At 40.7% G+C, this 26,794-nt stretch overlaps 1 protein-coding gene across 3 annotated transcripts in view; it reads left to right on the top strand.

Moving 5' to 3' along the window:
• The window catches only part of TENM1 (teneurin transmembrane protein 1), a 569,984-nt gene that overhangs the window by 432,845 nt on the left and 110,345 nt on the right, over nt 1-26,794 (top strand). For all 3 annotated transcript variants that reach the window (XM_029240586.1, XM_029240585.1, XM_029240587.1), the window contains exons 18-20: nt 1,136-1,403; nt 15,326-15,469; nt 22,893-23,142. In XM_029240586.1, coding sequence (XP_029096419.1) covers nt 1,136-1,403; nt 15,326-15,469; nt 22,893-23,142 — 662 coding nt within the window. The remainder of the gene's footprint in view (nt 1-1,135; nt 1,404-15,325; nt 15,470-22,892; nt 23,143-26,794) is intronic.

The raw sequence follows: 26,794 nt of genomic DNA, 5'->3' as shown, positions 1-26,794 counted from the left end.
CACACACACAAAAAAATTGCTAATGTAAAGGAAGAAAAACTGGGCAAAGAATAGACAAAAGGGATTTGTGCCCTCAGAAAGAAAAGAATAACTAGAAATCCTGGACTACATGAGATAGAGTGTGTTTAACAATAAGTTCTACTATGTGCACCAGTTTGGAAAAGGAAGAAGGGACAAGGTTCTAAGATAAAAGTGAATAAGGGCACCAAAATATCCACACTATCCATTTCCCCTTAAATGTGTTAAATAGGATGGGCTCTTTCTTCAGCTGTATTTGAAAAGTTGAAAGTCACAGAATACAAGATGTAGTTTTAGTGACCCCTTTGGTTAACTCCATCCATGCTAATAAACAAATAAGTAATAGTAATTAATTAAGGAAGCCAAGAGTTATTTTCACTCTGGGACCAACGTTTGTAAAAGATTTGCAGAGGAGTTAATGGGAGTTATTTGCTTCTCAGTCACAGGTGCCAGCTTGGAAAAACTTGTTGCTAGCTATTGATACATCCAAACACAGAGAAATATGCAAGCAAAGTTTGATTAAAAAGTTGGCCCTCGGGGTCATTGCAAAGCTCCAAAGAAGGCAAGTTTGATGGCATCAGGAAAGATTAGTTCTAGGGACACCATAATCTCTGTCATAAAATATCACTTGCTGGGCCTGCTTCCAGAGTCCTTCCTCTTAGAGAGCCTAACCTGAGTAAGAGCTACAACAGTGGTTTGTGATATATAACTTAACACATCGAACAAGCTTTTGTTTCTGAATATATGAGAAAAAACCTTTGATGGAACCCATAGCGCTGAAATCCTTGACCTTCAGCAGTGTGATCTTCTCCAACTCCTACAAAGCAATTTTTGGAACATTGTTGAAAAACCAAAATTGTTATTTTCACAGTCTCTCCTGGCAGGAAAAAAAGGAGAGCAATCCTCAGGATAGGCTAAACGTCTTGTCCGCATGCAGATTTGGTGCAAAATTCGAAACCTATGGTCATGTAGCCTCACAAAGATTCCAGACCAAATGCCTTGACATCCATAATCCCTTTAAGCTCTCTCCTCTGGCATGTTTCTAAGACAAAAGCATGCAGTATCCTTGCCTACCTGTGACCGCTGATAAGAGCCAATGTGACTTTTTTTCTTTCAGGTTGTACAGGAGGAGATCCCCATTCCTTCCAGCTTTGTGAGGCTGAGTTACCTAAGCAGCCGCACCCCCGGGTATAAAACCCTGCTTCGGATCCTTTTAACACACTCAACCATCCCCGTGGGGATGATAAAAGTACACCTCACAGTAGCTGTGGAAGGGCGACTCACACAGAAGTGGTTTCCAGCTGCAATTAATCTTGTCTACACATTTGCTTGGAACAAGACTGACATCTATGGACAGAAGGTTTGGGGCCTGGCAGAGGCTTTGGGTATGTTGAAATAATTCTGTGTAAATAGCAGTGTTGTGTTCACAAAACAGAAAGTACTAGCTGCATATTAATTTGTATTTGGAATAATTATGGGTTTTCTTCTATTTGAGGGATCTAAGGCACTTTTTCATTTAAACACTCCCTTTGGGCCTGTTTAGAGTTCCCTTTTGACACATTGTTGCTTCAAAACGATTTTAGTTCCTCTTTCATGATGGCTGCATACCAGTGGAATCACACAATATCTGACTTGTAACTGTCTCCAGAGCTGAGTGTTGCCTTCTAACTGTGACCTTTGGTGTGGCGTTCTTCAGGTCATGTTTTCATATTTGACATTTAGACTGTCATTTCCACTTAGAAAATACAAAATTTTAACTTACAGGCATCTCCACGTACTATTTTTTATGTCTAGGATAGTTAGACTCCATTAACTTGTTACTGTGGTAGGTTAAATAAAAAGTCATCCTGCCTTCCTAGTCCTTTTGACTTTAAAACCTAGAATCTTACAAATAGCGGGGACCTTAAGAGGTCCTTGGGGGTCTGTGATCTTCAGATATTTAATTCCTTCAGACAAACGGCATTTTTTAAAAATGAGACTGAGACAGATTTGCCAACTTTTTATTTTGCCAAGTAAGAGTATTTTTTAAAGGAAAAAAAAAAGCCCCTACAATCTACTATTGCCTACCAGTACCATAATTTCATCAAGGAGGAATACCTTAGCATCAAAAAAAGGAATAGTCTGTCTTAAGAAATGGTAGTAAGCAATCTAATACTGATGCTCAGAGAGACAGACAGATAGGCAGAGAGACACCGATGTCTTTATTTCTCTCAGTCTGTAGAAGACAGTGAAAACTTCCTAAGAGACCTGACAGGCCTTCGGAACCACGGTTGGGAGCCATTGACTCTTGTGCCTTCAGGCAGTAGCTCATGGAAACCACCCTTGGACAGATGAGAAGACTATTTTTAAAGTTCTCTAGAGGAGATCTTTTCATATTCTCCCTTGGAAGTGTCTATCATGGTATAATTCGCATATAACTGACCTATATTTCTTAGACTACAGTGTGTCGATTTCCTTTCTTTCTTTCCAGAGGGAAGCATAGGGAGGGGAAAAAAAAAAAAGACTGGTGACTCTTCTTTGCCCAAGAGACCCTCATATATTTAAATAATCAACTCATCTCTGTTGGGCTTTATTAGAATGCAAGGACCGTGGAGTGGTTCAGATTGCCTCAGTTAGTGAGGAATTATTGTAACGACACAGGGGAAAGTAAGGAAAGAACAAGAAAAGGCATCAGCAGCCTCAAAGGTGGGCCTCATCAAATTGCAGCCTGGCTCGGGATACATTGTAGTCCTAGAAGACCAGCATCTGCTCTATCAGCTGAGCAACAGCTCTAGGTGTCCCCTCTGCAGCAAGAGTCCACTGCTTCCCACCATGGTGATCCAGCCATAGTGATGATGGAGCTCATTACTTCTCCTGTGGTACTAACTACCCTCTTTTTCTCTCAGCTCTTACCAACTCCATGATCTGGTGTCCTGCTCTGTATCTCGCCTTCAGATCTCTCTTACAATATTGGGTTTTGTCAGACAATCACCATGCAGTAGAGAACATCCGAAGGCAGAGCTCTACCGTTAGGCTAACTATCAATGAGGTTGCTGGCCAGCCTGTGGAGTCCTGCCCAATCCCTAGTCCAGTGAGTGTAGTGATGAAGAGAATAACTCTGGAGCCAGACTCCCTCCCTGAGTTCACATCATCCCTTCTCTACTTACTAGCAGCTATGCAACACTGGGTAAATTACTTAGTCTCCAAATGCCACAGTTTTTCCATCTATTAAACGGGTATCATAAAGAGAATGTTACAGGTTATTATGCTATGAGGATTAAATGAGGTGGGTGAGTGCTGGTTGCTGGTATGGTCAGCATATTGGAATCACAAGGTATAAAGCATGGCGCCTATGCAGGTGTCTGTTGCCTCAGCTTCTCTAATAAGGGAGCTGTGGGCTTAACAGGTAGGTACCGTGTTAATTATTCTCCATTTGCCCTCCCAGACACACACGCACACGCACACGCACACACAGTCTCTTCTGTGACCTTCTCTGTGCTTTGAAAGACTGGCTTCTATGGACCACATTGCCTGGATGCCTTTGCTCTCTGGCTTCCCTCTTGATTTGGTCAATGGATGGCACCATCAGGAGACAGCAGGGTGGAAGGAGAGAGAGGTCAGGGTATTTATCCCTCTCCCTGCTTCACTGCAGTTCTAGCAGTGACTACACTGGAAGATGGGAGCTCCTGTTGAGTAGCCCCTCCTCCAAATCCCCAGGCTCTCTCTGGTCTCCTGTATCACTCCCTCCCCTTACCCCTCTCTGCAAGCCCAGACAGCTTCCCAATGTTGCCAGTCCCTGGGTGGGTCACGACCCTTGTTGATTCCCTTCACCCTGCTCGTGCTTCTTTAAATAGTCCCTTCATACAGCCCTTTCCTGTGAACACTTCTGAGTGTGATATCTGACTCCTGCTAGGAGTCAAATATCACAGCCTGGCTGATGCCTCCTCAAAGCCTCATATTCCCCTCTCCAGGATATTATCCTAAAGCCTTTGCTTCACTAGAATAATCTAAAATTCCTCTAACTTTTCTCCATAGGGCTTTGTTTTCCAATTCTTTATGGCTTTGCTCAGAACCCTTGCCAAGTTGTGAGATTTGGGGGTTTTTTTGTTTTTATTTTTTTACATTTTTCTTAAGTTGTGACACTTAGCAACTTACCCAGTACTCTGATGAAGAGCTGACCAAGACAGTGTCTAGCAGTCATTTCTTGCTAGGGTTCACATAAATGCAGCTCAGCCTGACTTTTTTAAAAAAGTAAAAGCTTTATTGAGATATAATTCACATACCATAAAGTTCACCCATTTAAAATGTACCATTCAGTGGGTTTTAGTATTATCACAGTGTTGTACAACCATCACCAACATCTAATTCCAGAACATTTTCATCACCCCACAAAGTAGCCCTATAGACACTAGCAGTCACTAGTCACTCCTCCCTCCCCTCCAGGCCCTGGCAACCACCAATCTCCTTTCAGTCTCTATGGATTTACCTTTTCTGGATATTTCAAACAAATGCAATCATATAATATGTGGTCTTTTGTATCTGACTTCTTTCAGTTGACATAATGTTTCCAAAGTTCATCCATGTCATAGCAGGTGTCAGTCCTTCATTCCTTTTTATGACTGAATAATATTCCATTGCACAGATATACCACGTTTCATTTATCCATTCATCAACTGGTGGACTTATGGGTTGTTTCCACTTTTTGGCTATTGTGAATAATGCTTCTGTTAACATTTGCATACAAGTATTTGTTTGAATACCTGTTTTCAATTCTTTGGGGGATTTACCTAGGAGTAGAATTGTAGGTCATATGGTAGTTGTTTGACATGTTGAAGAGTGGCCAAACTGTTTTCCACAGTGACTGCACTATTTTATCAACCTCACTTTATGCATAAAAATGTGTTATACATCTTCCTTTTAAATACTCCCAGTGCTGAAGATTCTAAAATTTTCCTCCTTGTTGTAGTTAAGCACTCTTAATGACTTAGTTTCTGATATATCCATGGATGATTGAATAAACAACTAAAACACAAAGAAAAACAAAGATGTTCTAGTATCCATGCCAGTGATGAAGGCTTCATCCGTATTGTTTGCCTATGGATGTTGTTTTACTTCCTATTTCTACAGTTAAGTTCCTGGTCAAAACTTGCTCCAGCATTCTGACTATAAACATGGCCTTAATTAAAATGCTGAAATATATATTGTTGGTTCCCTTTTAAGGCTAGTAACAGTAATAAAAGCAAGAGACAATTGACCCACTCAGAAGTGTCCAAGGGAGAGGGAAAAAATGTTCCTCGTGGTGTTTTATGTGTACTTAAGGGACATTTTTTTTTAGATTAGAGAAAGAAAATTGGCAAGGATCCCAAGGAAAACAGCCAAAATAATTTCAGGTGTGGTACCTAAGATGGAATATGGATTATTTACCTTGTAGGAAGTGTTCCTGATAACTTAATCATGGTTAAAGGGATTTTATTTACTACCTAGTCTCCATTTCCATCTCCGTGGAGACTAAGGGAATTTTCTTGACAGTGGTAAAGCATTAGGATGAGTGGTAGAATGAAGATGGACAATCTACTTCTCTGAAGATGGATTGTGAGTGCCTTAAGAACATAACAGACAATAAATAGTTCAGGTGATAAATGGATGGAGACAAAGGGATCAAGTATGTTACCATTGAATTCACACCTTAATAGATACGATTGAATCTAAACAAAGAAGCAAACATTTAGTTGTACTCCTAGCCATATTTTTTAATCACTTAACTGATGTTAGAAGAAACAGACTAAATTTTGCACCAGATATTAACAATGGTGCTATATATGACACTTCTCAGGTTTGCTCAAATTCAGAAATCCTAGTATAGGCTTTTGGTAGGAAGAATAATAGCCACCACCTCCCAAAGATGTAAATATATTATGTTACATGGCAAAAGATAATTAAGGTTACAAATGGGGTTAGGGTTGCCAATCAGCTGACCTTGAGATGGAATGATTATCCTGGATTGTCCGGGTGGGCCCACTGTCATCACAAGGGTCCTTAAAAGTGGAAGAGGGAGGCAGAGGGGAGGTCAGAGTTAGAGGATAATATAACTATAGAAGAAAGGCACAGCAAGATGCAGTTTTGCTGGCTTTGAGGATAAAAGAAGGGAGCCAAGGACCAAGGAATGTGGGTGGCCTCTAGATGCTGGAAAAGGCAAGGAAATGGAACCTTGGAGCCTCCAGAAGGAACTCAGCCCACTGACCCCTTGATTTTAGCTCAGTGAGACCCTTTTCAGACTTCTGACCTCCTTATCTATAAGATGATAAATCTGTCTTGCTTGAAGCCTTTAAGTTCGTCATAATTTGTTACAACAGCAATAGGAAACAAACCTTGACCACTATTCTTACAGTCCCAGTTATAGCTAGGATTTTGATTAAAACTATGGCTTGAAAGGTCTCCCACTCTTCTTCCTTCCCATGCCAGTTAGATATGAACCTCTCCCACCTGTTTCTGGGTGATGGAGAAAGAGATCAGATTTAAACAAGCTGAACTGGAAATGATGGTGAATATCTAAGTTGAAATGCCCACTTAGTGTGAAATGTGGGACTCTTGTTTCCCCCATGGCTCAGCTGTGGGAAATTGGTGTGATCTCTAAGGCCTAGAGTGTCACAAAAGAAGAATAGATTGTTGAGAGACAGGCAAAATGAGAAAAGGAGTACTTGAGATCCTAGGGTATCCCACCAGTTTTTACAGTGACACAGATTTTGCAACTAGAGGGATAATACCAGAGTGAATAAATTACCAACAGAGGTTGTGTGAACTAATTCCTTGGAGAAGTATCAATGGCAGCTGATAAGATTGATTAATCCAAGTACAATATTGATCAAGTGGAAGAAGAATAAAATCTCCCTCAGGGTTGCAATACAAAAACCACAATCACTAGTTCATCCGGCTTAAAGATTTTGGTGTCTGATACACAGAAGACACAGAAATTCCATGTGAGCATTTGAAATAATTTGCCCTTAGTGCTTTATTCTCTGGCTCTAAATAAGGTATGATGTCTGGAAATTACTGTATATTATTTAGTTTCTTTCCCAACTCTGCTGCTTGCAAAACAGTGTAAAAAAAAAATCATTTTTAAGTTCACAGTGCTGTTAAAATTCTAGAGACGGCTTATTTAATTTGACAAACTGGCTTGTTCAGGGCCTCTGATCTGCATCCATTATATGAATTTTGTCAAAATAATTCCCTATGTCCGCCTGTGTCCGCATACCTTATCAATATATAATAATGCATTCTGCCTGGTCTTCATTTTAATTAAATTAAACTGCAGTGGTTTGGAGTCCTGGAAGTGCAGGAAATCAGCCATCCGCCTTTAGTAGCACTGCTATAAACAATTCTATTTTTCTTCAAGGTTATTGGCAACAACAATTGCATAATTATTTAGTACAGTAGTTTGGCAAGAAGGAATGGTGTTTCAGGGAGAACTAGACTTCCTAAAGGTTCACGACGCAACGGAGTCTGTCTAAATTGTGTTAGAGAGAAACAGGGGAACATTAATGGTAATAGGTGCTAAGCTAAGTTTGCTTTGTGCACACAAAACATCCCCAAGAATGATGCTTTAGTGTTCATAAATTTCCCTTCAGTAAAACCTAAGCAGGCTGGGCAGCCGCAAAAATAGCATCCACTGAATATTTCGATAATAAATGGGTAGTGCTTTGCAATTTACAAAGTTCTTTCACATACATTTTCTCATTTTAATCCTTATAACATTCCTGCCTGATAGGTATGGCACAATGAATATGATCTTCATGTTACAGAGCGGGAAACTGAGGTTCAGAAACAACAAGTGACTTGCCGAAAGACCGTTCCAGAGCAGGGATTCAAACTCAGGTCTCCCAGTCCTGAGCTCTGCATGCCTTTTTACTGCTGCCTGTCTTCACTAAAGGGACCAACCCACTTTACTGAGTACCCAATTCAACGCCCCAGTGGCTTTCTGTCAAAGAAGCTAGCAGAGATAATAATCTTTCATCATTTCTCTCCACTCATGAATTCGTAATCATTAACTGAGAGCAGGGCTGTTTTATCCATTCAGCTTTATAGGCACAGCACCAAGGATATGAGTTTTTCAAGGACCTACAAAAATCTTCACAACCTGAAAAATAAATTTATTGGCACCAAAATGTGCAAAGAAAACCAGGAATCAACATTAATAAATCGTTTAAATAAATGTCTGCAAAATGGAGCATTATGTCAGCTTGTCAACTCCAACTCAATTTTCACACTTACACGTGAAATGTGTTTAACGTTGGATATGGGTTGTATCCATTTTAATATTTCTGATAAAATGTGAGATCTGCCCTCCGAAGAGTACCTAGAGCTTATCAGGGTTTTTAAATGACCCTTGATTGACACTCTGGTAAGCAAGTGGTCTGTGCCCATTTCAAACTGCTGGTCACACCCAGTGTTAGACTGTCAAATCCATTTGGTGAGTCAATCAGTATTTTTTAATGGAATAAAATGGAATGGAATGGAATAGAACATAAGTGAATAGAATAGAATAGAATAGAATAGATCAGAATGTAAAACTATGAGGAGAGTATGGTTTGGGAAAACTTCCTTTCACTTATACGTGTGTGTGTGTGTGTGTGTGTGTGTGTGTGTATCTTTACATGTGTGTTGGGTCACAATTAAATGACTTTCAGGCATAAGAATTTGAAAACTATTGGCAAGGTAATATAGTCAAGAGACAGAAAAATTAAATGATTTACCAAACCATATGGTTTATTTTCCAAGTCAGCATTTATGACTGTTCTCGCCTCCCAGTCCCTTCTACCAACCCATCTCAGGGCATTATGGCAATATCTCTTCAAGATTAGGTGACGATATATATAATTTGTCATTCAAACCAATATACTCTTGAGAGTGAAAGAGGATGCTGTTAACAATAGCATAACTGGATACTGTTTTGGGCCAACCAGGATACATGGTGCTTCTGCTTCAAGGTTATCCCTAGCTTCCAATCCTTATACCTTAAACTCAGAGCAAATGAAAGGTTATTTATTTAAAGCACTTCTGAATCATGGGCCTTTCCCTTAATAGCTGTGGTCTAGCATAGAAGTAAAAGGCACTTGCTAAGAAGTGACTGGGTTTGAGCTCTGGTTCTGCCATTTACTACTAGTCAGATGACCTTGGACTAGTCACTTCACCTCTCTGAGTCTATTATCTCATCTATCAAATGGGAGTAAATATATCTTCCTCATGAGCTTGCATGAGTCTTCAAATTAGGTAATATACACAAAAATGTATTTAACTGTTAGGTGTTATGCAAATGTAAGGTGATATTATTTTAAGGAGGCCATGGATGAAAGTTCCAAAAGGCAGGTAACCCTTCAGGGTATGGCCTCTCTGACATGACGAATTATCCTGCCCTGTGTAATATCCACTGTGTCTGCAGTGCTTAGCAAATCACCTGTCTGGCACGTAGAACTGCTCAGCGAAGGTTTGCTGAGTCATTAAATAACCAGCACCTTTCTTTCCATTACAGTATTGTATCCCCGTTAATCAATCACATTGTTTCAAAGGATAACTAGTCCATTTTCAAGGTGAATCCATCTCCTAAACCCCCTCCCAAAGAAAAATGCCTAAATACTGCTAGAAGATAGTAACCTTTTGTTTTCTTTTGTACTGGGTGAGGAGCGGGGAAGGGGAAGGGGTTGCTCTTCATTTGTTTTTTTTTTTTTGTTTTTTTGGTTTTTTTGTTTTTCCGGTACGCGGGCCTCTCACTGTTGTGGCCTCTCCCATTGCGGAGCACAGGCTCCGGACGCACAGGCTCAGCGGCCATGGCTCACGGGCCCAGCCGCTCCACGGCATGTGGGATCTTCCCGGACCGGGGCACGAACCTGCATCCCCTGCATCGGCAGGCGGACTCTCAGCCACTGCGCCACCAGGGAAGCCCCTTCATTTGTTTTTGATGCACTCCCCAGACATTGACTGTCTAGCTACCCTGACCTTCTTTCAATCTCCCAAAGATATGAAACCTCAAAGCCTTGCCCACATGCCATGCTCTCTGCCTAGAATGTTCTTCCCTCTTCTTCATGAGGTAAACCCCTTCTACATGAAGAGGCTTTCCCTTGTCTTTCCATTCCAACCTAAATTCCCTTGTTACACTGTCTCATGATACCCTGCACTTTCCCACCATAGCAGTTATGATTTGTGTGTGTACATGTTGTCTTGTTTCATATTTGTCCCTCTCACTAGAATGTGAGCAACGTGAGCTCCGCTGGCGGGAGTGCTATCTTGTTCTGTCTTGTTCATTCTCATTCCCAGTGCCTGACAACAGGAGGTACTCATTAAATATCGTGAATTTGTTCACCCTGCCTTCTGTGGTACACAGGTCATCTGGGTTCTGGGTTCGCTTTTATGCAGCTAGGCTCGGACAAAGCAGCCCGAAAAAAAAAATTCATAAGATAAGTTGTCAGTGTACAGGACCTCTTGGCCAAAACTCTGTGTGGCTACCTCACTCCTGGATGCTTTTTACCTTTTCTACCTGTATTTTCTCTTCATTCAACTACTGTGTCGCTTTTAGCACTATGATGTTTAAACTGGTAGGGTTATTTTTGTAAACTGGTAAGGTGCAGATCCTAAGTAAAATATTACCAAATCAAATCCAGTGACTCATTAAAAAAATAACACATCATAACCAAGTACCGTAGAGTGTATTTTAGGACCTCAAAGATGGTTCAGCGTTAGGAAATGTATTGCTAGAATTTACCACCTCAACAGATTAAAGGAGAAAACTATGTGAATATCTCCGTAAGTACTGAAAAGGCACTTGGTAAAAATTCATCACCTGATTCTGACACTCTTAGTAAGCCAGGAATAATAGATAAACAAAGCATTTCAGGCCACTGGGCACTGTGTCAAATTGAGGAGTCTCTGGGGTTATCCTATCCTATGAGAAATCACTAGAGAATAGGAGAAAGTAGAAGCCATTCTGGGAGCAGGTACCCGTTCTCAGTAGATAGCATTTTATCTGTAGTTTTTGTCTATTGTGGCCGTGGCCTTCATTTGGTTTGTTAGGCCTCTCGTCTTTTATTGTTGTTGTTTTCTATTAATCTACTATTTTAAAAGAATGGGAAATATTTCTTGTTCTATTTAATGATTTCTTTTCAGTAAGAACGTTTCGGTCCTGTTGTTACTTACCTTTTAATTATATGTGGCCTTCGTGAATGCAACCGCTACGAACTCGGAAGCTGTTGAAAATCATCTGCTTAGTCTTGTCACACTTTGCACATCAGCTTCATTGCATGGCATCTTTACCTTGGCTATTTAATGTCAGTCTCCTATCGCAGCCCTTATAGGTGAATGTCACAGTCACTGAATCGGGTGTCAGGAGCGCTGTGGCCCTCCACCTTCTTGCAGTCCCCGCATGACACTAATGCTGCTGCTCTGATAAGTAGAGTGTAATTCAGTTACTATTTTTCTAATGTCAAATGGCTTTGGGGGAGCAAGCTGCAGTCTTTCTTTATAAGCCAGTAGAATAAAGTCTTCTTTATAAGCCAGTGTTGTTGCAAGATGACTAACAGCGAAGTCAGGTGCAAATCCTGTGACCAGAGGACGGCATCCTCTACAAAAGTAGCAAGGCTATCTTGACAATCAGTGACTCTTGGTTAAGGAACATCCCATTAATATCTCTGTGTCAAGGTGAGGGAGAGAATATGGGAAGACAGAAATCCAGACGGAATTAAGGGTGTCACAAGAGAGGCAGTCACATGGTTCTGAGAAATTATCCTGCCATATTAACGGCTCTTTCTCAGCTGCCTTCCCAATATGTACACACCAGCATGGGACCACTACACCAGCCCCTAGGAAGTATAGCCCGGGACCCCCTCCTTCCCCACCTATCTCCACTCACTGCCAGACTGGTCTGTCCTCCATAGCGCCTCTGAAATGTTGATGAATAATTATTCTTTCCTTCCTATTACACTGTTCTTCCCAGGCCCCACTCCAGAATGCTGGAGGCTGAATCCTTTGCCTACACCATGCTGTGTTGATGATCAGATGTGATAGGCACCAGGCCACCTGGGAAGTGGTAGTGGGTCCACTCTGCTTAGTTAACTGAGACTCAGCTGTCACAGTACCAGGCAGAGTGTAATGTCGGGGCTCAGCCTTTTAAGTGCCAGCCCCTGAGTAGCCCTTTTTTCCCCCATATTTAATTATATGAAAAAGAGTAGGCGTTCAGTGCGTTGAACAGTCTGCTCCCATGAGAGGAAGTCTAGGATTGGTTGCTACTGTATTTGCCAGTTCCTTGTGCATTTGGAGAGCAGCTCAACTCCGTGGGGTGAAACGTCTGCCTTCTCATACATCAACTGCAAGTTCCAGGATTCTGTTAAAGCGGCTGCTGTCAGAAAGAAACCTTGCCTTGTTACTCTGAGCAAGGAGCCACACACAGCCATTCTCATTAAAGTCAGTTGGAATTTTGGACAAGTCTTAAGTATAAATCATAACATGATTAGCTCATAGAGTTTTCTCAAGAGAAAGTAAATCTAATAAAAATTAGAGGGAACTTATTAAGTGGCCGCCTTGTTGCTATTTGCTATGACTAGGGGAAAAAATAATATAATTGTGGGGTTTGCAGCCAGTGCACTTTTTTGTTGTGGGCTAGAGAGCAATTCAGACATGAGGAGGTGAAGAGGATGTCTCATTACCATTGCACTGAGGATACTTTATATAAGCATTTCCTGCCACAGAGTTGGGAGGATCTTTGCTCCTGAGAGGGAAAAAGCAGGCTCCAAACCACCATCGGAGGTCACCAGGGCACACTACTTACTTGCAAAGCTGCACAATCAACTTCCGAAGAAGAGATCCTAGGGGAGCACATCAGGCTTCAAATGTATAAGAGGCAGATCCTGACAATAGCAGGGAAGGAGATGTGGCTTTAAGGGAACTTGTAATCATTATCGTTGTGATTATTTATTAATCAAGACTTTTAAGTGTTGGCAAGAGAAGCAGAAACTGTGTTATTCTTCACACCAACATGGCCCTAAGTGTGCTTTCTCACCCCCTGATTTTTCCAACATGAGATACAGTGCTCTCTTTGGCTTTTGGGTTTGATTTCCCAACTTGAACTGATCAAATGCAGTCTTGAAAGAATGTACTTTAGAATCATAGAGTGAAATGCTAAAGGGGGACTGTAAGAATTATCTAGTACAGCAGTCTTTGATCTGAGATCTTTATTTAGACTTCAGGAGATCCGTGAACCCCCTAGAATTATATATAAAATTTTGTGTGCATATGCGTTTTTCTAGGAGGAAGATCCATAACTTTTATCACATTCATAACAAAAGGTTCCCTGACCCAAAAGGGTCTAAGAACCACCAATTCTAGTCCATCCTCTCCCCTCCTCCTTTGTTACAATGAAGAACAGACTCCCGGAGATGGGGAATAATATGCCTGCAACCGCACAGCTAGTTAATGGCAGACCCAAGAATTGAAGTCTCTTCTGACTCTAGGTCTGAAACCAGTTATTTCCACTATACCAGAGTTGTTTTAGCAAAGCACTGGGGACATGATAAGATATCAAGGAGATTGTAGACAGCAATGATTTGTGCCACACGTGTAACCTGAACTAGATTACCTTTGAGATCCTCTTCACCACTGAAATTCTGTGTTTCTATCCATCTTAATAGAGAACAGCATTGAACCAGATGATCCCAAACTAATTTCCCTTTAGAAATCATTTCCACTGTATGATTAGTCTTTCCTGCTTCCTATTGATCTCGCTTGCTAATAGTGCTTGGTTAGGGCTAATACTAAAATGAGTTTGCATTCCAAGAGTCTTCACCAGCTGATGGCAGGGTAGAAGGGCATCCCCATCAGGACCGGCTACGTAATTTGCAGGGCCCAGTGTTAAATGAAAATACCCAGCCTCTTGTTAAAGAAGTATTAAGGATTTCAAGACAGTGACAGGAGAACATTAAACCAAGTATGGGGCCCTTCTAAGCGTGAAGATGGTCCTGGTCCCTTTTAAAGCTTTGATGGAGGGGGGACAAAGAGAAGTCAGCCTGTGGTTTAAAATTGGCCACAGATGACCCCCCAAAGGTAACAATCATAAGGACTTTTTGGCTTATCTGTGCATGTGCTTGCACACACACATGCACGTGCACACCTAAATCAGTTGGACTAAAATTACCATCTTTTCTCTTCACCTAATGCCCAAATCCAAAACTAGTCTGCTTGAATTTTTCCTCTTAGGACCTATTGCACTGGCATTGTTTAAGCACACATTTTCATTAGCAGTTTTAATAACCAGATGACAAAGAAAGAAATGAGTTCTCCAGGGGCATCTGAAGAGTCAGGTAGAGGCAGGTACTCGAAAGCAATAGCACACGACCAGCTAGGGATATTTTAAGCTGCCAGAAAGGGGGAAAAGCAGCTAGCTTTGGGCTATGCAGTGTATTGAGCCAAGACTCTCAGGCTTAGAACATTATGAGGACACAAAGCATTTTGAATTCAAGAATCAGAACTCTGGGGTTCCAACAGGTAAGCAGATTTACCAACTGAGAAAATGGTTGGGACTTGATATACTTGAGTTCTACGTATTTCAGTAGAGCAGAGGCACCCAAGTTATCACATTCTGCACTTCCCATTTTAGCGCCATACTGGGGTTCCCAGTTTAATGCACGACATCCGTGCTTCATAAGGGTTGGAGCCAAATGTTGGGTGATGTCCCATTGGTTAGAAACCAAAGTCTAACATGCACAAAGTGGAATTTACACTCACGGTGCTTGTAGCACTCTAAGCAAACTCAGACTTCTTGGCAGACTAAAGGCCAGTTAGCATGGGAGAAAATATAAATGGGTGAATCGATTTTTATTAGTCTCACGTGTAGTCAGTTGTTGTATAAGTGACCCAGTACTCCAAAGCCAGCTTCCTAAGTGCATTTTGCACTCCAGAGAGATCAGAAAACAACTTTCCCTGCACTTCTACTACAAAGGTAAAGAAAGAAATTGTATCACCGCAGCTTAAGCCTTCAGGGAGCTTATTTCTTCAGTTTTACAACGCAGCCTTTTACCCAAAAGCCCATACTAAAGCTTGATGTCCAAAACATATGGTGCATACCTAACGACAGCCTCAGTGAGTCACTCATTCATATATTTATCCAATATGCACTGACTGGTCACTTTTGGATGCCCGATGCTATGCTAGGTGAAAAGTATTTGTGATCAAATTTCAACCCAAATCAGAATTCAATAGCAGATGTGTTAGCCAGAGGCTTACCAACCAGTGCAAAAATGAAGCAAATCTTTTTACATGTTCTAATGTGTTATTAACTCTTTGTTTGCAGTGTCTGTGGGATATGAATATGAAATGTGCCCCGACTTTATTCTCTGGGAAAAAAGGACTGTTATCTTACAAGGTTTCGAGATGGATGCTTCTAACCTAGGAGGCTGGTCATTGAATAAGCATCATATTTTGAATCCTCAAAGTGGTAAGCAGATTTTTTGACATTTATTAATACTATTTTCCTAATGCTATATACATATATATGTAATACTTATTGCAGAAAATTTGGAAAAGTACAAGGAAAAAAGTACTTATAAGTCCACCACCTAGAGATGACCACATTATATTTCTTTTCAAATGGATCTGATTTCAAATTAGTGCTAGTAGAGTGAGACCTCTTCACAAAGTAATATGAAACTGGGTTTTAAGAATCATCTGTCGGGGCTTCCCTGGTGGCGCAGTGGTTAAGAATCCGTCTGCCAGTGCACGTGACATGGGTTCGAGCCCTGGTCCAGGAAGATCCCACAAGCCACGGAGCAACTAAGCCTGTGCACCACAACTACTGAGCCTGCGCTCTAGAGCCCGCGAGCCACAACTACTGAAGCCCGCGCGCCTAGAGCCCATGCTCTGCAGCAAGAGGAGCCACCGCAATGAGAAGACCGCGCACCGCAATGAAGCGTAGCCCCCGCTCGCCGCAATTAGAGAAAGCCCGCACGCAGCAACAAAGACCCAGTGCAGCCAAAAATAAATTAAATAAATAAATTTATTTTTTAAAAATCATCTGTCATTACTGCACTATCCCAGGTGATTAACCAGTTTATCTGACATTGTAACCAACTTCTAAAAATTGGAATAATATTTGCCGTATTTCATATGATCCAAGACACCATCGATTATAAGTACACCATTATTTTATGGAAAACGGTGTCAATTAAACAGTGACACACATTGATTGCAAGATACATACTTATTCCAGAGATGTGAAAATAGGAAGCAAAATGTGCATCTTAGAATTAATGAATAATCTAAGTGATACAGTTTTCAAAGAGTTTTAGTGAACTCTGTCCCATTTTAAACACAACAACCCTGCAGTGTGGCCTTAACCCCATTTAAAAATCAAGACTCCGGAGCTGAGTCACGTTACTTTCCCCTAGGGCTCACAGTAAGTGGCCAAGAGCTGTCCATGTGCTCTTTCTCTACGCCAGTTTTTTATCCACATAAATGTCAGTATATGCAGTAAGAAGCTAGGGGTAGAGTAAAGGGACAGTAATGGGTAACAGAGAAAAAGAGGTAAGAGGAACGCAGGGGAAGAAGAGAAAGAATCTGGGAAAAGACTACAGCTCTGGACTTCACTTAGTTTTAAGCCTCCTAAGTCCTGGACTTAGGAAAGAGGGAAAAGCAGTGAGAATCAGGACACTCTCATCTTCAACCTTTGCCTTCTTCGTACCACTTTTCCTGCTGTCGCTCTCTCCTAGTTTGTAATTTAAATGTTAAATAAATCAGGAGAGGAAACCACAGGTGGCCCTTAAGTCCATGCTTCTCTCAGACAAACTGATTTTGCTACCCTGGTTATAAATGCTTCATCCAAGTCACTTCACCTCCTTTTGCTGGGAAACCAATCGTTGGTGTTTCCATCCAGCGTCATTTGAACATCTACTGGTAAGTTTTCACTGTGAAATCATATTCCTTTTCACCTGAAGAGGCAGATTCTGACCAACCTTTAGTAGAATGTGTACTTTGGGTTATTTCTCCAGGACTGGGGAAATGAATGTATATATGAGGCAGCTACACCCTTCCATCCAGCTGCCCTTGTATCCCTCTTACCTTTGTGAAATAGCTGGCTAAGGCCGGGTTATCTTGTAAGGCCATGAACTGACCAAGGCTAAGAGATCCATTTTATAATCACACCTATGGTCTTATTCATTTGCACCGTAGTTAAATCAACCAATCCAACCAGCCACACAGGCTGGGAAATTTTGATCGGCAAAGCTAACCAGGTTTGCTTCAACCACAGAATGAGACCACCTACCAGAGTCCCAGTGTGGGCCCTGAAGATGGAGTCCATTGCTATATGCCCTTGTTATACCTTCTTCCCCCCATTCAAGGAAGATCCTAAATTCCACTTCCAACTGTTTGTTTTTTTAAGAGCAAAGATTCAGGCACGGATATAAAATGTCAACTTTTTTTCTGTTGTCAAAAGGAGAATCGCAGTTTTAAAAGTATAAAAACGAAAGGGCAGATGCCACTTATTAAATTATTAGGTTTTTTGTTTTGATTTGAAAGAGTTTGACATTTTAAGCAGCCGTTTCTTTTCCACTCACTTTTATTGGCTTGTATGGATTGTCTCTTTCAAATGCCTGTCATTGACATTAAACACAAAGTGGAAATGACCTCAATCCAGCCCCCAGCTGTGTGCTCCCAGTCCTATATTCTCTTACCATTTGCTTCACCCAGGTTTAAAAATTCAGAACAGAGGGGAGCCATTCAGAAAGTTGGCTTTAGGGACCCCCCTGGTTTCCACAGATGTGTCCTTTTCACCCCTAATTCACCAGTAATTGGTTTTTAGGTAATAGGTACCAAGTTATTTCTGGGAATCTTTTTAACAGCCTTACTGAAGTATAACTTATACACCACAAAATTTACCCATTTTAAGTGTACACTTCAATGCTTTTTAGTAAATGGTAGAGTTGTGCAACCATCACCACCACAGAGTTTTAGAATGTTTTTATCACCCCAAAAGATCCCTTGTACTCACCCCAACCCCACTAAATCTACTTTCTGTCTCTTTCTGAGAATTTTATTCTGAGAAAGAAACCTTACTTAAGATAGATTTTTTAAAAGGAAGATTTGTTCATTTTATCATCTCATTTGTAGGCACATTGTATTTCTCACCAAGAACTGGTCACACTTGCCAGGAAACAGATCTGAAGGCAGCTCTGCCAGTGCCTTTCAGCCTGCCCTTGGACACGAACACCTCTCTTGGGACATTTTCAGAATCTAAATCCCACCCATAAATGCAGTTTTAGAAACAGGAATGATAAGTGTGAAGGAGCAGCTTTGAGAGGACCAATTAGAAAGCAATGCTCTTTCCCCCTCAGGTCAGACAGTCTTTTCTGAGTGATTAAGGCCACAGCCTAACTCTTTAGGCACCCCGCTTTTTTGATCTGAGACAGATAGCAGATTAGAAACAAGAATCTATCTTCCCCCAATTTCCTCTCGCTGGTTAAAAAGACACCTGTAATTAGATTGGATGTCTGCTGCCATTCAATTCTGCAGTTTTTCTTTGGCTCCAAAATCATTATGCAGCGGGTAGTTTCTAGTAGGCAGTGTTTTCAGACCATTTGTCATTTCAGTTGCAGCAATTGTATTTACCTGACAATTAACCATTGGTTGTGGAGCATTGTTTCCAAATATTATGCCTGATATATGGAGATGGTTCCTGCTTTCACTGTGAGATTAAAAAAAGAAAACTAGGAACTTGTGTTTTTCAATATTATTCCTTCAAAATACATCTTCTTAGTGATTACAGAGAGTACATATTTATTCTTTTAAGATAAATCAGTTCTTTAAAATTATGCCAGTTGAGTGTTTAAAATTATTAGAAAAAACAATCCAGGGTTCTAATTGGGTATTGTCATCCGTCTGAAATGGATAAAGAATTTCCTTTAACTTAGCCTCCAAGATAGGCCAGTAGTTTGTTGGCAAATGGTTTTAGTGGGAGGACAAGTAAGTTTCCATTGATCATGTTGGCATATCTCCCAGTTTGTGTTTATATCCTCTCAGTCAAGTCCTAAGAGAAATATGTATTGGGTCCCATGTTGTTCATAAGCCTGAAAAATGGTTTCTTCTTTGAAATCAGCATAAAGCACCACCCACTGGCTCCCAAGGGGAATTTTTATTTCAAACTTATTTATAAGCTTCAAAAGAAGTTCTGAGCAAGGTAGCAGGAAGGTATGAGTAGTGTGTTTAAAAGTATGCTTAACTTACTATACAACAGGCTTGACCTTTTGGCAGAGGAAAGGAAACCTTGGAGGAGGTCTAAAATGTGCTGTAGGGCTCCAGCCAGTGGGGTTTCTTTGTTGACTGTAAACAAGACACCCAATCCTTAGCAGGAAGTTGGCCTTCATATAAATAATGTGTGTAGTCTCAGGATCATTTGATTCTGTTTTCAAAATGAGCATGTGTGGCAGAATAAACTGGAAAGGAGGCAGCAGTAATTGATCAAGATTTCCAGGCACATAAACAAAATATTTTCAAAGCAACCTTTTGCAGAAGAATTGGTGTTAAATCATTGTTGCTAGATGGTATGCCCCGGTTCTATGTAATGGAAGGTTAAACAGATTCTTGAAACAACAAAAACACCCTTCAAAATGATCTATCTTTCCAGGGCAATACAAAAGGGGTTTGCCCATTTTTGTTTTGATTGCTTCAGCTTTAAACAGGAATGGTAATTTCAGTACACGGGCACTTTAGTACCTTGCATGAAAGCAAGACATCAATTGTTGAGATGTAATCAGAAAGTACATTGCCTTATGTTTTATTTCCTTTAATCATTCTTCTTCTTTGATGGAGTGCTGGGCTTTCTAATAGAAAAGAGGAGTTTTAGAATTGCAGGCTTAGAAGAATGGTTTAGAATAGCCATCTTAGTTTTTAAATTGCCAGGAGCCTGGTAATAACATGTCATTTTGAAGGTAATTGTTAACTATACCATTATATTAATATAAAAAAAATGGAGATCTATCTGTGAAAATAGATGTTAATAGCAAATCTGCTATTTCCAAGCCCATACTTGGAAATATTTTTGAATGATATACCCTGTAGTGCATTGCTGAAATACTGACATGCTAAACAGTTGGTTTTCTCATTTATTAAAGAACATATCATAGTCTCATTGGTAGGATATTCAGTGAGTGATCATCAGGAGATTTCTTTTCAATGATGTTGTGCAACTGCCATGCCAGTTCTCATTCACTTTCTCCCAATTCATTTAAATTGCAGTATTGATCACATTGCAATTAAGTGTTTTTTGAGAAATGAAATTCCATCCTATTAATCTAACTTAATTAACTACTCTAAATCTTAAGAAATTTCTTTACTGCCTAATAAAGTTATTAATAAAATAAATAAGAAAGTAGTGAGCCTCAAGATATCTATCTCATGGTTCTACAATGACAGACCAATTTGTTGGGGCATAAGCTCATAGCTGGTCCTGCAGATCATATGTTGAAAAAATAGCCAGAGATCACCTTGGGAGGGAAAGTAAAATTACTTTAGATTTGAAATCCAAAGGCTATATGAGTATGGGATTTCTGTTTCCTGGAAGGCCCCTTCTAGGTTCATATTTGGTGCCATGGTTTTGTGCGTGTTTTACCCTCTTATCTATTTTTGCCAGCAACGTTCCTATTTCAGAGTGATCAGTAGTTTCTATTGTAGGACTGTGGGACTAAAAGTTGGAAGAAAACCGAGGGAGACATTTCAGGAAATGTTTAGGGAGAGTAACAGGTGGTCCGAGGAGATAGATAGCAGGGGTCATGGGAGAAAAAATAAGACTGGACAGGATAACTGCATTCATTCACTTGCTGTCAGTTACTTCAGCCTGACACATTGGCATGCCTTCTCACCACATGGCTTTGTTTTTTTTTTACCTGTCCTGGCTCATTCTGGGCAGACTTGAGCTATTTAGCACAGCAGTACTTGTTCCTTGGGTTTTCTGCCCAGGCTCAGCAGGTTTTCAAAATCATTGGAATTTGGACAAGGAAACTATAAGAAACTCAAAGCTTATTTTCAACATTTACTGAGCACTTATAACAACTTGGCCACAGGGATGGGCACTGAAACGCAGGAAGGAGTAAGACAGAGGGTGTGTGCCTTCAAGGAGCTCATGTTCTAATGGGGAAGATAGAGAAGTAATGAAAACAGTATCATACATGTGTCAAGTGTTATAACAGAGCTATGGAAAACTGCACATACAGCGGAGGAAGTAACTAATTCTGGCTGGATAGAGCATTGGGGAAGAACTGAGCTGAGCTTTGGAGGATAGGTAAGAGTTTCCCAAACAAACAAGATGAGGAAGGCATTCAGGATAGAGGGACTAGTGAAGTACAAAAGCAGAGAGGAAGGACTTCCCTGGTGGTCCAGCGGTTAAGAATCTACCTTCCAGTGCAGGGGACATGGGATCGATCCCTGGTCGAGGAACTAAGATCCCACATGCTGAACGGCAACTAGAGAGAAGCCCACGTGCCACAACAAAGACCCGACACAGCCATAAATAAATAAATAAATAAATTTTTTTAAAAAGAGAGGAATGGAAGCATGTGAAAATACTTGTAAACAGTTTGCTGTAGCTGAAGCTCGGGATACACATGAGAGGGCAATGAGACAGAAGGCTGAAGAAAGAGGCAAGCACCAAATCATGAAGGACTTTGTATTCCTTAATAATAAAAAATGGACCCCTTACTCCACAGAGGGTATGGAACTATTAAAAGGTTTTAAGCCACAGATTGAAATAATCTCTATGGCAGGAGTGTGGACAGTGGTTTGGAGATGGGTATGCATGGAGACCAGGAGACCCAGAACTTAAGACAAACTGAACGAAAGCAGTCGTGGTAGAAACAGAGACCATGAAACTGGTTCAACATATTTTAGGAGATAGACTCAATGGGGGTTTAGTAATTAATTAGGTTTAGAGAGTGAGGAAAAGAAGAGCCACAGTGGTGCCCACATTCCCAACTTGGGTAAATACACGCCTAGTGATACCTCGGAAGATCAGTGGGGAACACAGAAGGAGGAGGAGGGTTTGGTAGGGGAGGGCAGAAAAATAAAATAAAATAAAAATAACGAGTTCAGTTTTCAATTTGTTGAGTTTGAGGTACCTGTGAGGCATCCAAGTAAAGAGATCTACTAGGAAATTGCATGTCAGGTAAAAACTCTAGACTAGACAGGAGAAAGTTTCAGCATAGAGAGATGGGAGTTAAAGCCGTGAGAATGGATGAGATTGCCCAAAGAAAATGACTGCGCATTCTCCTAAGTCAGTATCTCTATTTCCTGCACTGATGATAGTGAGATATGGTCCAAAAGAGTGGAAAAATCAAGTCCTTTTCTTATATCTTTGAAGTGCATTCTAGCAATATGATTTCTTTTCTTTTCACAGAAGTAGATTACCTTCCTGATTGTGTTTTACTAAGGTTAATATTAAAATTGACTGATACTCCCTTTTCACGAACCCGTTGCATAGTGCGGGTGGTTTGAAGTCAGACAGGTGTGCACCAGGCATCAGAAGAAAGCCAGCCAGAGATGAAAAATCAGCCACGGATGATTCACAGAGCCCAAAGTGAACAGGAGATCATTAAAAGTTAGTCATTAAATGCTTCATTGAGGCATTTAGAATCAACATTAAAGGGACTGGGTATATTACTCCATTTCACAGATGGGCAAACTGAGGCAAAGTGTTATGCTGCCATTTGTTGTAGCTGTGCAGTTAAATAAAACCTGGGGCAATGCGCTTCACTCTCAAGTTCTTTTATAGCAGGCCAACGCTCCTTCCTGCTTTGAACAATGAGAAATTAAAATATCACTGAGAATACTGTGTGGTAATTTTTCTAATTCTTTTTTTTTTCCCTTCGATCTAGGAATCATACATAAAGGGAATGGAGAAAATATGTTCATTTCCCAGCAGCCTCCAGTCATATCAACCATAATGGGTAATGGACACCAACGGAGTGTTGCCTGCACCAACTGCAATGGCCTCGCCCACAACAACAAACTCTTTGCTCCCGTTGCCTTAGCTTCTGGCCCTGATGGTAGTGTGTATGTTGGTGACTTCAATTTTGTAAGGCGAATATTTCCCTCGGGAAACTCCGTTAGTATTTTGGAATTAAGGTAAGTCTCCTCTAATCTCTGTGTTTGCTTAGTGGATAAGGAAAAAGCAAGAATGAGAAAACAGGAAGAGACAAGGCATTGCCAGAAGGAGCAGAAAATGCAGTTGCCCATATTGTAGTACTGAGCTAAGATGCAGGAATAGGGGCACAGACATAGGTCACCATGGCTACTCGTACTTGAAGAAACCTTTGAGCACTGCTTTGGAGAACCAGGAAGTGTTGACATCGCTGTATGTGTGGCCTTCCCTGGGTGCATTCCTGTCACTGACGTGGATCTCAGTACTTCTGAGTGCTCAGGTAAGTCACTCAACCCCTGTTCTGGCCACTATGAAGACTGACCAGAAATATCTAGTAATCATTCTAGCAGGTAGAGGTGTTGTCAAATCCAAAAGGCTAAATTTTCTAAGTTCTCCAGGTCCAGTCTTTTGAAGCGATCAGTTCATCAAAAGGAAAATGGCCGTCAGTGTTTGTGTGGCATTTTGAGGAAGGATTACTTTTTTATCCTTAAAAGCTCTAATCCATTGGAAAAAATAATTAAAGCATTCATCTTTAGGCTTTCTCCCTCTGTTTTAGGAATTTTCTTGAGAGTACAAAGTATTTTGACACCTTTTGAAAGGAATTCATACCTTTTGGTATTTCATATTTTGAAGTTACACAAAGATAGCAAGTAAATAGACCATGGCTTAATTAGCTTTATTTCTCCCTTTCTAAGGATATAAGACACAAATATATGTCCCCTGGAGTCCTAGAAAAGGAAAACATCCTCTCTCATCCCAGTAGAGATAAACAGACCTGTTTCCCTTTCCCTGGGTAAACTGGTAGAGCCTTTCTTCTCATTGGTTATCACAGCTTTATCCCTGACACATGCCTTCAGGGCATTAGGCTGAAAATTTCCCTATGTTCCAGAAGACTTTGGCGCCACTCTATAAACTATTCCACAAAACGGTTCTTGCCTCATTCATCACCTCATTGACCTGAAAAGTAGTGACTGGGAGGATAGAGACAATGATGGAACAACTTGTATGTATGGAGCACAGTCAAGACCAGTGAAAGCACATGCAAAATCTTGGGTCATTTTCATTTAATACTCATGTTGACACAAACGTGGAAATTTGAATACATAAGGACAGTCCTCGAAATTTTTCAGATTCTCGTGCTTTGCTTTGGAATCTACCTCCCGTTTCTCAGACTGAGATAGTCTTTCATAGCTAGCTGGGGATATCTTCTAGTCCCAAGCCCCCATCCATTTTTCACATTAATTCACTCCAGTTTTAATACATTTCTTAATTATAATTGCAAACGCTGTCATAGAGAACAAAGCTGTTAAATCCCTTGACTGATAAAAAAATAGATTGTAAAATTAAGATTTTATAAAGATAAAGCACATCTACAGAGTCTAGAGAGGTACTAATTCATAGCACCCTGCCCTAATCAAATGTTCACGTACCTCGGGACGTCATACCTCACCGGGATTTGTCATTACAAGCACTATATCCCTTTGGGCACCTACTTACTGGAAAGTCAATAAGGAAGGCCAAGATGGCTGTATGCCTGGATTTGCAAATGTTTTATACAACATTCTATGTTGTTTTCAAAATCCTAGGGAAGTTCTGTCCACCTGATGCCGAACATGGGTGGAGCACTGAACAATTCATTCACCATCTGAATATTTCCAGGCATACAGATCTTGGCCATCGGGTAGACAGAGACCTTGTCTTGCTGACCCTATATAGCCAACCCTATAAAACCTATATAGCTAGCCCCTATATAGCTAACTCCTCAGAGGAAGAAACCATAGGATTATCTATAAAAACAAAAAAGAAAACCCAGCTAAATTTAGTCCTTTCCGTTGTAATTTAAATGCAAATTTACCTAAGGTGGAGCAATTGTCATTCATCAAGGAGATTCTCCCTCGTCAAGGATCCTTAACAGTTCACAAATTTGAATTTTAGTCCAAAGTACCTTATGACCTTCAACACAAAGTCATTTGAAGACTAAAGTAGAATAACTTGGACCCTAATTGCAGTGATTTTCTCAGTATAAAGGAAAATTCATTTCTGATGGCGTGAAGTATTTTCCAATCCCTCTATTCCTTCTTACTCCAAAACACTGCTCTCTCTCACTGTCACAGCTCTTCAAATGCATAGGCGAGTGCACATCATGAGCTCACACACCCAGGCTCTCACTTAGCCTGAGTCTCCCTAGCTGGCTCTTCTGAGCTGACTTCCTGTAGAGCAATTCTTCCTAACATTCTTTTTTTCTGTACGCGGGCCTCTCACTGTTGTGGCCTCTCCCGTTGCGGAGCACAGGCTCCGGACGCACAGGCTCAGCGGCCATGGCTCACGGGCCCAGCCGCTCCGCAGCATGTGGGATCTTCCCGGACCGGGGCACGAACCCGTGTCCCCTGCATCGGCAGGCCAACTCTCAACCACTGCGCCACCAGGGAAGCCCCCTAACATTCTTTTTTAAAATTCTCAGATTTTTTTGAGAATCTATTGTATGTTATGTGCCTTCTCCCCAGAAAAAAACATTCACAAAAAATTCAGGGGTCACATATTTTCCCTCTCCCCACATTCCCCCCCTCCTGTGGATGAAGCCCTTTCATAGACTCATGGTTAAGATTCCCTGCATTAGATTCAAGAAGAAAAAAATAGTTCTTCCTTCTCTACTCCGACACTCCTCTGACTGGCCATCGGAGAAATAAGCTGATTGAATATATATATATATGATCATTTTGACCTAATTAACAGGTAACTCCCTATTTGACTGCAGTCGATACCATCCACCCAGTCTGTGACAGCAAACATCATCTGTCATGTTTACTCAGAAACTAATATAGCTCTTATTAGATTCACTTTTTTAAAAAAAGTATCTATCCTGATCGGTAGCCTATACTGTACACATTGCATCTTTCACATACAATTGGTGAATTTTTATATTTGCTTTGTAACTTTTCCAGGCTTAAACTTCCTGGGGAGAAATAAGTTGATATAAGGGGCTTTGCTAGCTTAACAACCATAATGTTCATTGAATTCTACTGTAGATAGACAGAAACTTCATTTTGTACCAGTTTTTGGTTGATGTTAAAATCAGTTAATTTAATTGCCCCCCCTCCAGTCCATATTAGTCATTTTATTTGGTTGAGTCATCTGTTTCCTTGGAAACACAGACTATATATAGTCATTATGTTATTAGTTGCATTTAAAGCTGTGAATGAAAGAGCAATATCGTCAACAAGTTGTTACAGAAAGGGATACAGAACATTCTAGATCTTCACTCTCTGTCAGGTTATTCATTATATAACTTAACTACTCTGTTTTCTACTTTTCTATCTATAAAGTTGGCTTCACGTTAATATTTGAGCATCCTCTTACATGTCTTATACGGTTTAACTTGTTTTAAGATCCACAGATGTATACTTCTCAGCCCAGAGTTTGATGACATTTTGAGAGGACATAAAGCTTGCTCCTACTGGATGCCCTTCTAGATTTCCTTCTCTTTCATCCTCTTGTTCCATTTTGGGCCACATTGAACAATTCCAGATGCCCCTTGACATTTCAAAGATTAGAAGACTATAGATTTTTCCTCTCAGCTCTACCGATCCAGACTGTCCCCAATTGAGTTTCTTTCATCTGACCTCAAAAATAATTTCA

This window comes from Monodon monoceros, unplaced genomic scaffold (genome assembly GCF_005190385.1).
Source record: "Monodon monoceros isolate NGI ecotype Baffin Bay Population unplaced genomic scaffold, NGI_Narwhal_1 Super_Scaffold_22, whole genome shotgun sequence".
NCBI classification, from domain to species: Eukaryota; Metazoa; Chordata; class Mammalia; order Artiodactyla; family Monodontidae; genus Monodon; species Monodon monoceros.
This window is presented reverse-complemented; position numbering and strand designations above follow the sequence as displayed.